Below are 13536 nucleotides of genomic sequence, written 5' to 3' on the forward strand. Positions count from 1 at the left end.
TCCCTAGGTTTTCTTTTCCAGTATGAAAGAATTAGCCAGGCGATGATGATGATGATGATGATGATGATGATGATGATGATGTGTATGAGAGAGAGAGACAGAGACAGAGAGAGATTCATGCTCACAGCACTTCTTTTACCATAAGCTACTGGAGTTATAACTTTCCTTTATATTTAGCAATGGTAAGAAAGACTTTAGATATAGTTGAGCTTGAAAAATTTCAAGTTCTTTAAAGTAAAATGATGCTGTTTAAATAAATGAAAACCATGCAAGATTAGGGAACCAGGCCAAGAGATAATTTAAAAAGCTAGCTACTCAGTAAAGAAGGTAAAACTCTCAAGGCACTATGGTATCAGTTATGTGAAAATTAATACATTTCCTATCTGTGCTTTAAGAAGGTGAACTTTTCCATCAAGCTTGTTACACTAAACTGGATCTTCCCAATTTGCAAACAGGAGCTCATACCTACAGTCCTCTTCTGGAGACATACATGTACATTCAGACCCCAGTTGTTTCTGTCCAGGCTGACAGTGGCCCTGTATTTCTTTCAGAATATCTGAAACAAACAAAAGCAGAGACAAGGAACAATGCACTTCATGTATTCCCACTGATAAGCTTGGATTCAAGTGAAAAGGCAAAGGGTTTTCATTTATCTCCTGGAGTGAGATCATTCATTTTAGTTTCTCCAAATAGGTTGTTATGAAATATTCCACCCGAAATGTCCTTGCCTTCATTTTTCAAACTAGAAGTCTGCTCATCTCAGAGAAATAAGGAAAGTGAAATTAGGGAACTTTTTATTCATTTGGCTTTCAAATATTTATTGAACATATTTATGATGTTTCCCAGCATACTGCTTAGGTTCTAGGGATAGTGAATCGAGCAAAATCTGACCTATATTTGGGGAAGGCAGACAGAAATTGATCAAATAAACACAGTAATACACTTAGAATTGCTTCCATTATTAGTGCTATTAAGGAGAGAGCATATAATCAAGAAAATTGATGTAGCTAGAAAGGTCAGAAATGGTAAAAATGGGGGAAAGGCAGATGCTGTTTGAAACAGAACATCAGGGATGAAATTGCTCAGAAGTGAGGCAGTATGTGACTTTCCTGGAACTGAGAGAAGCCTAGTGGGGTTGAAATGCAGAGAAATTTTTAAAAAGCAAAATTCAACCTGGAAAGTAGACACATAATAAGGTGTGCTTGGAAGGTTTTCTTTGTTCATTTTCCAAGCAGTGGAAGGACTTTGATGGATCTTAATCAGAGGATAGTGTGAGAAAATCAGGGTTGAATTTTGAAAAAGAAATGAAGGCTGATTAGTGAGCAGAGAATATATTTAGAAAAGTATAGCGGTCAAGAGGGATAGAACAGCCAATCTGCAAGGCTATTATATGAATTCATATGTAAAGAGGATGGCAACCTGGACAAGGTGTCAAAGGTAGATGTAGAAAGAGGTGAAGATACTCGAGATATTCATAGATAGCAGGTCAAACGCAACGGTATTAGATGTTGAAGTAAGTTATATAATGGTTAGGTTTGGGACTGGCATAAGAGAAGAGCTATTTGTGCCTTGTCTTAGAAAATATTAGAAAGTGCTTGGATTTAGGAGGGAAAAGATGATGCATCAAGAGTTCTTCCCCCTACACTAAGAGTGTATAGAAGTCATCCTCAAGTCATCCAAACCAGACAGACATAGAGGAACCTGGGGATTCAAGTTTAAAGCTTGGTGTAGAAGTTTGTGCTAAAGATTTAAATTCATTCTCTGAGGAACTCATTAAAGCTTTGGATACAAGTAGGACTTCCTACCCAGAGAGTACAAGATAAATCTGATCTTAAGAATTCCATGGTATTTCACACCTGCAACCCTAGCTACGCAAGAAGCTAAGATCTGAAGATCACAGTTAGAAGCTATCCTGGGCAGAAAAGTCCCTATGAAACTTTTGTCTCCAATTAGCCACTTAAAAACTGGAAGTGGAGCTGTGGCTCAACGTGGTAGAGCTCTAGCTTTGAGCAGGGAGAGCTTAGGGACAGGATCTAGGCCCCGAGTTCAAGCTTCAAAACTGACAAAAAAAGGGGCTGGGGATATAGCCTAGTGGCAAGAGTGCCTGCCTCGGATACACGAGGCCCTAGGTTCGATTCCCCAGCACCACATATACAGAAAACGGCCAGAAGCGGCGCTGTGGCTCAAGTGGCAGAGTGCTAGCCTTGAGCGGGAAGAAGCCAGGGACAGTGCTCAGGCCCTGAGTCCAAGGCCCAGGACTGGCCAAAAAAAAAACAAAAACAAAAAAAAAAAAAAACTGACAAAAAAAATTCTACCATTACATATCCTAACATGAACAAAAGGCTGCCCCAGATAGGTTTGAAAAGAAACATTTGGATATTATAGGGGGAAAAGGAAGGGGAAAATAACTGAAGAATGGAGGAAGAGAAGGAGAGAGGGAGTAAAGCAAGGAGATGGGAAGGAACAAGGTGTGGAGGGAAAGGCAGGAAAAGATCCAGCAAGGGTCCCTTTCTCATGAAGCTAAGTAGGGAGAGAAGAGGGAGTGTAGAATTATGGTAATCCAGGAAAAAGGAGTGGTACGCTGTGCAAAAATTTCAAAGGTAGAATTGAAGAGAGGTGGACACATTTGAGACTCTTGAGACAGTGGAAACATTCATTAATCAAATAACCTAACAACTTATAACAAAAGGTTGCAGGAGATATGAAGAAAAGACATGGAGCATGGTTTATATACTGTATACCAGAAAAGCCAGTGGAAAAAGTAAGGAATCTCTAAGGAAATGTTAGTTGAACAAAGATGAGGAACTAGAGAGTATGCATGTGAGAAAAGGAAAGAAGCAAATGTCACTTAGGGTATATTATATGTACAGAGAAACCTGAGGCATGCCCAAAGAACCTTTAGACTAGTTATATTGGACCTAGAACTGACATCTGGAGCTTATTGCATGAAACAAACTTCCTTGCTTTAGATCTAACTTATCAAGCATCCACAGGGCCAGAATGGCAAGTTAATTGTCATGGGAGGAAGTAAGCAGGCATATCTAGATACTCAACAAATCACCTGGCAGAATGAGAATTTCTACTCAAACTTTCTCTTTAGCCTATTAGGTGAAGAATTTAATAAGGGGAAGAAAGAGTCTCATATTAGAGATCATGCTAAGGACTGAAAATAGTTATGTTTTCTTCTTGATGGCTATTTCCATTTCTTAATGAACCTCTTTTGAAATTTGGCTTAGAACCTTCATAAACTTGTAGTTCTGATTAGGCCATGTTATTGAGATTTACCTTAGTATGGGATTGTCTTTATCCTCCCTTCTTCTCTTCCCTTCCCTTCTCTCTCCTTTTCCTTCCCTCCCCTCCCTTCCCCTTTCCTTTTCTTATCCTTTTCTTTCTTTCCTTCTTTTTACATATAATTATGATTCTTTTCATTTTGTAAATAAATCTCCACATTTTTTGGCCCAAAGATAATCAACTTTAAGTGGTACAAAGAAGCCTCTAGGAATTCAACACACCCATCACCTGGAGGATGGGTGGACTCCACCTCCAAGAGTTTTTGGAACCTTGAGGGAACCAAGATGGAGCTTGCTAAAACTGAATCTATTGCCCACCACGTGGTCAATGCTACAGAAAACAGGATTTAGCCAACAACAAGCAGAACTTAACCGAATCTCCAAGCTTAACAAACATCAATAACAAGAGCAGAAAACCTTTCTTTGTGTCTTTCAAAGCAGTTTTTTTTAAATCACATAAGACAAGCAAACTTTCCATGCATCCAGAAAAAACTCCTCCAATTTTTTTTTTTTTTTGTATCTTTGCACTGGTAATTGTAGGAAATCCAACCAAATTACTTATTGCTGTATCATGTATCAGAACTCTTAGTTTTCCTTTTTCTAAATATCTCCAATTACTCTGTTTTCTTTTTTTTTGTCGGAAATTTGGGGCCTTTAGGACACCCCCCCCCCCCTTCGCGCCGCCTTGCCCCCAGGGCCCAGCGCATGCCACCACTTGTGAACCCAAGTGGGGCCCCCGCCTGGGGGGCCGCAAACGTTGGTTGAACATGGTTGCAATCACATGGAATGTGTTTTCCTTCCCCCCTGAAGCCTCAGGTTGAAACAAGTGCTGGTACTGAGCTGCCCACATAACCTAGGGCACTCAGGGGCGGTCTGAAAGTGACAATACTCATGAACCTTTGAGGTGCTGAGGGCAAGTCAATCTGCTTGGGGTGCTTTGGGAGTTTAGCACAGATAGAAAATAATGGCAGAATTTTGTTTCTTCCTGGGGTGGGGGCAAACTTTCCATTTTGAAAGAAGTAAGAGTATTTTGTGGGGAGAGATGGGGGAAAAGGATGAAAGAAATGACATTAATCACTAAGCATTTTACTCACAAACTGACATGTTGAATCTAAACCCCTTTGTACAACTACTTTGTGATAATTATATAATTTTTAGATAAATACATATGCATATTTATCTAAAAATATTTATCAAAAAATATCTAAAAGTTTATCTAAAAAAGAGTATTTCCTGGTCACATGTGAGCCTAAGGTCTTGTTACCTTCTTGTGTCCAGTTTTATAGGTTATTGTCTTTTCTTTCTTTAATTCTCCTAACAGTTTGTTAATATTAGAGATAAAATCATTGAAATGTTTATTTTCCTTATCTAGGTACAGGATATTCTATATCTCTCAGTTTGGGTTATAACTTCAATTTCTTATCCAACGACGTGTGTGTGTGTGTGTGTGTGTGTGTGTGTGTGTGTGAATACATATGCCATTATGCTGAAGACTCCATCCACAATGTCCAAAGCAAGTTAATTTTCTGATTGTTTCAGCTCCCAAACTTTCATAGTATTTATCATTTATTATTACAATCTGAACCCTGGTGAACCCAAGATACAATATTAACCTAAAGTTTCCATCAGTTCCCACCAGACCTCTTTTTATATAGTTTCATCAATTACTATTACTGTTCAAGAGGATTTCTCCCTTTCTTTTGTTATTAAATTTCCACACATGAAGTACTGTGGTGATGTTTGCCCCTCCTTCCCTCTTTCCCATCCTCTTCCAAATCCCAAGTAGCCTCCCTTTCACTTCCATGACTTTTTTTTTTCTTTCCCCTCCAGTTCCCACAAATAAGAGAAATAGGGAATTCTTGTCATGTGGGACTGGTTTATTTCACCTAACATGATCATCTCCATTTCCATCCATCTTCCAAAATAGATCAATCCAATATATAAAATGATAAAATAAAGGACAAAAGGTAGAGCTATTTGTATTACAATTAAGGTGAACACTCTAATAAGTTAAGTGACAGTGGTGTGTAAAAACAAATCAACTAGATATGGTTGAGGCTACCAAAATATTAAGGAAAAATATATGAAAATTCAAAAGTGTTTCCTAGTCAGTTTGTTCAAAACTATTTTTTAGATTATTTTCTCTTCATAATTACAATTCATCTTTATGGAAATATTTGGGTGGCTAAGAGAGTTTTTGTTTATTTTAATTAAAAATTAAATTGATACATAAATATTATACACACTTGTGAAGTGTCTGTGTAGTATTTGATACATGTATGCCATTATTCAAGGCTCAAATCTATCTCCTCAAACAAGTATTATTTCTTTGTGGTAAAAAAAAAACATTCAAAATGCTTTCTAGGATAGTTTTTGAACCAATATGAAACCCAGATCCTTTCCTACATAATGATTTCAGTGTCTGGGGGTGAGCTACATGTGCATTTTAAAAGAGGTACATCACTCTGAGTTAAAACTATGATTTAGAGAATCTGAGATTGGGAAATAGAGATAATGAATGGAGCCAGTTTTACTCAAAGAGCATCATAAAATTCTTATTTCAGGCAGTAATAAGACACCTAGTGACGTGTTTTCTGTTTTTTTTTCAGTCAAAATTTTATATATGTATTGTATCTACATAGATTTTACAGTTTATTTGTTGCTTTTTATGTGTCTGCACATGGACCATATTTCAGTTAACCATCATTTCTGATTTTGTTAGCTAAGAAATCTTGCATTCCTTCTAAATAGTAACGTAATGTATAGAAAAAGGAAGCGGAACTCACCCTCTAGAGTTGAAAGGCCTCCCTTTGATGAATAACTCTTTTCTACCCAGCCTAATCATCTACCCAAAGCGAAATTGAATTTAGCCTTCTAGCAGCTTCTTCTGTTTCCAGAAGGGTGTGGAGAAACAGCGTGGCCAGAGAAGCTGTGCTGCCTATCTGGGAGACGGCGAAGTACAGTAGAATCTGCAGTACCCAGGGCCACTCACCTTTTTTGCAGGTCAATGAGGCTGGGATGTGGGGTGTCCAGGAATCCCCCTGGCACGTGAACCTTGACGGCCCAGTCACAGCGAAGCCTTTGGGGCAGGTGAGCTCAATGGATTCACCCAGTTTGTATGTTCTCTGGAATGGTGTGAGCGTCAGGACGTCTTGAACCACGGGCTTGAGGCACTCTGTCCCTGGAGGAAAGCAACATGCCAGGTGTTTTGTTTTGTTTTGTTTTGTTTTTGTTGCCAGTCCTGGGGCTTGGACAGGGCCTGAGCACTGTCCCTGGCTTCTTCCTGCTCAAGGCAAGTACTCTACTTCTTGAGCCACAGCTCCACTTCCGGCTTTTTTTCTATATATGTGGTGCTGAGGAATCGAACCCAGGGCTTCATGTATATGAGGCGAGCACTTTTACTACTAGGCCATATTCCCAGCCCACAACATGCCAGGTGTCGAGTGAACAGAGCACACAACCCACAGAGTCCAGTATTATGTGATCCAAGAGGTACGGTAACAAGATTTGAGGGGGGGGGGGGGGGCTATGTTTAGCTTTGGTATTTCTTTGATTAGAAAAGCTAAGAGACTCCTCAGACTGAAAAAACTCCTTTTAGTTTTGATATCGGAGGTTCCTTGCCTGAAGAACCTGATTTGCAAACTTCCAGTACATTTTGGGGATATTTACCTTTGATGAAATAATTTCCTTTCCTCTTCGTTTATATTTTCCCAAAAGCAAGTTACCATATTGTGAGTGACTAAGAAACAGGACATTCTAACTGATATTTGGTCACAAGTGGGCTTCCACGTGCCCCCAATGGAATCTTAGGGGTCTCTTTCTGAACCTTGTTTGAAACACACAATCTCTCTCTCTCGCTCGCTTGCTCTCTCTCTCTCGCTCTCTCTCTCTCTTTCTCCCTTTCACATGCGCAGAGTCTACAAGCTCACTTGCTGCTTTTTCAGCAAAGGATGCAAACATGCCTCAAAATGCCCTGAGAAAACTGTATCTCACAGAAAATCCTACTTCTGCCTTCTGCTCCACAAAGAGATTCAGCATTATTGTTGGAAGACATTGAATTGCACCAATTTTTACATCAGACAAGTCAGATATCTGTGTCTAGGTACGGCCTTCCTGGATTTCTTTGTAAGAGCATGTTTCACAGAACTGTGTGGAAGAGGAAAATATACTGGGGCAGGAATGCTGTCATGTAGAGAGGTTTTGAAATTCAATTTTAGAAAATCAGCTTCATTAACTGATGCTTGAAACCTTTTTTCCCCATAGTTACTAAGAAATAGGAAAACACATTGATCTGAGGGTGTGATAGTTTGTTGCTCTATTTCTAGTTGACACGCTCACGTTGACATTCCGCATCTCCTCGCCTCCAGCTCCCGTCAGGTAAGCATGTGAAGTACTGGTACCCAACAGCTTTGAATCCAGTATGGCATGAAATTTCTATTTCTTCCCCAGCGGAGTACAGTTTCTTTTCATGCTAGAATTAAGACAGAACCCAGAAAATTACTGTGAGGAACAATCAGTCCTAAGCATCACCCTGGATGGTAGATTCCATCACCCCTCTATCCTACTCTGCTACAGGTTTCTCAAATTTTGCTCCCAAGAACCTCCCCAAATTCTCTCCTTTCGTCTGCACCAGACTTCTTAGCCATGTTTTTAGTCAGCTTTGCATATTTACGCTCTAAATTGCTTGTATTCATGTGCGCGTGCGCATGTGTATGTGTGTGTGTGTGTTCTCATTCTGGGGTTTGAACCCAGTGCCTGGGACTGTCACCCTTTTTTTTGCTAGCACCCTACACCTGAGCCATAGCTCCACTTCTGACATTTTTGTAGGTAAGAATCTCAGAGATTTCCCTGCTTGGCTTTGAACTGTGATTCTCAGATCTCAGCCTCCAGAGAAACTAGGATTACAGGCATAAGCCACCCTCACCAAGTTTTCTTATATTCTTTTTACTTAGAAACTTGCTCTTTGTTACATATGAGATGCTTTACTGATGACAGAATAGACAAACCATGTCATTTCAGTTGTGTGACTATAAACTGAATAACATATCCTGCCTATACAATAAACACATACCATTGTTATTGTGATTATTTGACTATAAATCATTTAAAACATTGCTCATTTTCTAGTAAACTTTATTATCATACATTTCTCTACTTAGTGGATAATGAGGTACCACTATATTTATAGGGGGTTACTAAAATTTTTCAAGATGGAAATGAATTTTCTGTCTCTTAGTTTGAAGTGTTAGTTTTGTCCTCTTTTACCTTCCTTTCTCTCCTTTGAAGTCCATCTTTTCCTTTGAAGCCTATGTTCTAGTGAAACAAGCTACCCACCATTCTTTGAACCTAATATTCTCTTCCGTGACTCTATTTCTTCACGTGATGGTTTCCTCTACTCCCGCACCTTCTCTTTCCTTTTCTCTTAAGACCCAGCTCATACACAACACTGCTGTGAAAACCACATGGCTTCTCCAGCTTCTGGATAAGCAGGTCTTTCAGCTCTAGGGGTGCTCTCCATTGTACAACTCTCCATTGTTCTAATGTTTATCACATTCCACAGCCTGCTCCCTGACATTGGAGTGCAGTGCCACAACCAGGTATCTCTCTCACCAATCGTTACGAAGGCATTAATAGCTCTTTGAAGGTATGCCATGCACTATCCTTTTATAGGAGGACTAGTAATATAATATAAAACATAATAATATACAATGTAATATAATATAATGCTTGTTTTTCTTGTCAACAGGGAGAAGAGTACCAAGCCTTGGCAAAGAAATTATTCTTTGAGGACTGAAGTTAAGAATATTAATGGAGGTAAATGCCCAATTGTTAACTTCTGTTGTTATTTGTCCACATGATTAAATTTGTCTTCTGAAAGGTTTCATAGATCTAAAAACTTGCCCCATTATTAGTTATTCCTGGTATGCCTCTCATTATAAGGAAAATGGACTAATGAGAAATATTACTTAGATTTGTATAGTTTTTAATGCATTCCCTATGTCTTGAACTTTTATTTTCTCTCTCTTTTTTATCTCTCTTAAGAAGCTACAAGAGGGGCTGGGGATATGGCCTAGTGGCAAGAAGCTACAAGAGTGTGTTGCAATCAGCAAGCTGAAACCAACCAATGTGCTAGATTGACTAAATAAGGAATCTTTCTTTCAAGTCATTGCCACTTGCTTATGGGCCAGGAATTGTGTCATCATTGCCCAGGTAACTTGTGTGTAACAGTATACTGCCCAGCTTAGAGTTAGGTATATCTGCTTTTTTTTGGAATTCATGAATGGATTAATGCCATTATTCAAGTTCTGCCCTGCGTTTTTCCTCTCTTCTTTCTACCTATACTAATTTTTAAAGGTAGAAATCAGAAAATCTTTTCTAAAATAAAACAAACCCTGGATAGCAAGCTACAGGGTTGTAAGGTATCTGTCACATTACTCACTGCTGTGATTATTGTGTGAAAAATGTTCCCTAAAGACAGCATGTGAACAAATGATAACAAGTATGTTTCCATAAATTCTTACTTTTTTTAAGGATAGCAAGCTGGATTTGACCTTTGGGGCATTGTTTCTGACTCCCCCTCCCTGTTGCAGAAAAAAAAATTTACTCCTCATTGGGAGCCGAACGAGTGCTGTTTGGGAATGAGTACTGTTTGGGAATTTGTCAAATATGGATGTTTGGGGTCTTTCAGAAACTGGGATCAGTAGCCCATACTCTATGCTTTCACAAGCCTTTGAAAATTCCTGCTCTGTAATGAAGATTAAATGAAATTATCTCCATCTAAAATACTTCCTCCCTGAACCCCCTTTTAATGGTACTTTTAATGTGGGCAGAAGATAGATGAATAGGAAAAACACATTAGCTCAGACTAGGGCTCATGGATAGCTATGTGGTACTCTTTGAAAATGGACTGAACAACTCATGGGGGTGGGGAAGGGAAAGGGAGAGGGGTAAGGGGGAATGAGGGAGGAGGTAACAAACAGTACAAGAAATGTATCCAATGCTTAACGTATGAAACTGTAACCTCTCTGTACATCAGTTTGACAATAAAAAATTTTAAAAAAGAAAATGGAGTGTTATTGATCTTTCACCATAAATATTAGTTATATAGATTAATTTTAATGTCTTAGCAAGTTTAAAAAATATAAAATGGATTGGAATGGGCAAGGAGCATGCCTCTGTGATCAATTTGTAACATGATGTACCTCCCGAGAGACTCATATTTAAAGCCACAAGGCAGTTTAACAGTAAATATTCAATTTTAATGAAAAGCATAGAAGCATATTGTATTTTAGAAAAAAAACAAAGAAATTGAAAGAATAGCACAAGCATATTGACTGCTTCAGTGTTGTACAGATTTCTAATCAAATAATACAAGCACTGACCTAACACCTCTAGTGACTGTGCCCATGTCTGATTTCTCTCTCTGAGAACATGCCTTGGAGAAGGGCATTCATTTACAAAGACTCAGAAATAAATAAATGTATCTTAGATGTAGATTCTTACAAGTTGATCAAATCTTTATTATGCAGAAATTCTGTTCTCCATTCATACAAATGTATCATTCTCTTAGGCCTGCTTGGTATAAGGAACACAAGTGACCATCTCCCTTTGGTTTAGCAACCAAGCATGAAGATATGTCCAGAGAATTCAAAACAAAAACCTGGTTAGTATTTGTAGATGTTACTTTGTATTTTTTAAACCAATTAAAAAATGATCAGAATTGAAAAGTCATATAATAGCTCTGAAAAGAAACTCCATACTTTGCACCTTCTTTTTCACTAATCAAAGTCAAGGGTTCTTTTTACTTTTCCTTCTTGAACTTCAAATCATAAGTGAAGGCCAGGGTGCTTACCCAGATAAATGCATTTTCTGGAAGAACTGGCTGAGAACATCCTGAATCTGTTTCTGTCTCAGGAAGGTCTACCTCTTTCATTTCTTCATCATCACTGATGCATGGCTGCCCTCTAAAAGGGAAAGATACATATGTGCATACACATTTATGCTCACACATGTACATACATGTACATGTATGCATAAGATGAGGCATTACTTAAATAAGGGTAGCAGCGAATTCAACACTTCACTTATATGCTGGGTTGGCATATGTAAATTTATGATTGTTTCTTTAGCAACGGGATTACTAGTTTTATGTAGCAGTAAGATGATAAATATATAAACCCATTTTCCTCTCATGCCCAGCCTTACGTATTTTCCATTATGGAAAATGTGCACTCCTCTTCTTGCCTCTCCTCCCCCTCACAGGGTCTCCCTCCTTGTTGGGGGTCAGGATTGTTGCACTTGCGGTTTCTTGATCTTTTATAGGCAGCATTGCATGCACTCCAGGAAGACCAGCAGCCCCAGTTCCCATCTACCGCCCCTGGAACAGAGGAAGAGCCACCCACAGTCATGACACACCTGAAAACACTGGGGCTTGAAGCCAGGAGAGTATGGTTTCCTTGTATTTTTGTTGTATTACCTGCTTTGTGAAATACTAGATCGTTACAGTGAAGATTCAAAGAAATTATTTGTGGAAGAAATCTGATACCTATCTGATTTCCTTTTTCTGTTTTTCTGGGATGAATAAAATACCCACATGTACCATTTTCACCATCAGCAAGTATATCTATGTCTGCATTATACTGATCTCTATCTAGTTGTATGTACACACATATGTTTGTATTTGTATGTACCAATATACATATACATAAAAATATCTTCTCACAGACTATATTTTAATTACATTTTGAAAGATAGTAGAACACAGACCTCTCTTCCATATTCCATCTTCTTCTAAGGAGAATTGGAGGCAATTATGAACATCACTTGGCTTTATATGATAACTTTATTAGTGATTTGATTTTTCCCTACCAAACCATCCTCCTTATACATTATAATACACTCACATTTCATAATATCACCATCATATATTTATTTGGTAATATATTTTATGTAAGGTTACAAGCATTGTGCTGTGTATTCTTCACTTGCCTGTCATGAAAACATATGAACAACTATACACATTTAAAATCCTTGGATCAATACTAGTATCATGCCTACTTTATGGATGAGCAGACTACACCAGGGTGAGGTTACATATCTTTGCCAAAGTCATGTAGTTGGTAAGTTGCAAGCAAAACTAACATCAACGTTTTTGGACTTGAGAGTCTACTTTTTTTTTTTTCTACCTAGGATTGAACTCAGAGCCTGGTGTTTGCTAGGCAAACACTCTACCAATTTTGAGTCCTATTCCTGGCCCTAGAGCATGCAGTTTTCAAGATTTATTTTCCTTGTGAGTTTGCAAAAGGCAGAGGTTGCGTTCAGCATTGCTTTATTTAAATGGGCAAATGTAGAGAGAAAAACGTTGCCTGGCTCACACCCACCACTGATACTCACTAGATGTGTAGTCCGGAGAGCGCGTCTCACAGTTCTCACCATAGGTACCACTCTGGCACACACACACACACTCGGTCCCAGAGAGCATGGCACGACCATTGTTAGGGCACGGAGCACACTGGCAAGGGTCAAACTTGGCTGCATATTCTTGAAAAGCTTTCCTCAGGTTATTCTGCTTGGTCACTGCACAGGGGATGTTTCTCACCAAGTCCACGATGGGGGCAAGCTAAGGGCAGATGACAGACAGGAGGCTGAGCTCAGTCACATCCCCTATGGCAATATTGTGCCGTCACTGCCTACATCACAGAATGGAAGATACACCTTAGAAAGAAAATTCCTTCAAAGAAATGATGGTTGAATCTTGTTTCACAGTCTGTTGAACCAATGGAGAAAAATTTTGTACCCAAGAGCAGGTGATATGCATGGAACTTACTTTCTCCTTGGTTCTGCTTTGAAGTAAGTTTTATGCCGGGTGTTACTTTCTTGGACTTACATTATGTTATCAACCATCAAGTGCATACACCAAAATACTGCAATAGTTGGCCTAGACTTATTAAAGCTCATTAATAGTCTACTAAAACCATATTAAGTTTAGTCAAGCAAAGACATCTAGAGGATGAAGACAGGCCATGCTTATTCTCTCTCCTCCACTCTCCTGGGATAGTATTGGCATTTGGTAGCATCAGATAAGAAAATGTGGGATGGTTAAAAACGGAGAAGTGAGTTTGCAGGTTAGGTGAATCGAATTATAATAACAAATAATGGCGCTACAAGTAACAAAAGAAAGAGTTTTTATTCTATTAACTCTATAAAATCCCAAAGTAATGATCAGCATCTCTAGTGTATGATTTAA

The 13536-nt window shown here is 38.7% G+C and overlaps 1 protein-coding gene across 1 annotated transcript in view; it reads right to left on the bottom strand.

Annotated features, from left to right (window-relative positions):
- C6 (complement C6) overlaps positions 1-13536 on the bottom strand; it is a 55645-nt gene that overhangs the window by 6713 nt on the left and 35396 nt on the right. Inside the window, exons 10-15 of the mRNA XM_048368245.1 lie at positions 12684-12909; positions 11496-11667; positions 11143-11254; positions 7629-7761; positions 6283-6471; positions 466-556 (exon numbers count right to left, since the gene is read on the bottom strand). Of these exons, the coding sequence (XP_048224202.1) occupies positions 466-556; positions 6283-6471; positions 7629-7761; positions 11143-11254; positions 11496-11667; positions 12684-12909 (923 nt within the window). The remainder of the gene's footprint in view (positions 1-465; positions 557-6282; positions 6472-7628; positions 7762-11142; positions 11255-11495; positions 11668-12683; positions 12910-13536) is intronic.

Source organism: Perognathus longimembris, chromosome 19, assembly GCF_023159225.1.
Source record: "Perognathus longimembris pacificus isolate PPM17 chromosome 19, ASM2315922v1, whole genome shotgun sequence".
NCBI classification, from domain to species: Eukaryota; Metazoa; Chordata; class Mammalia; order Rodentia; family Heteromyidae; genus Perognathus; species Perognathus longimembris.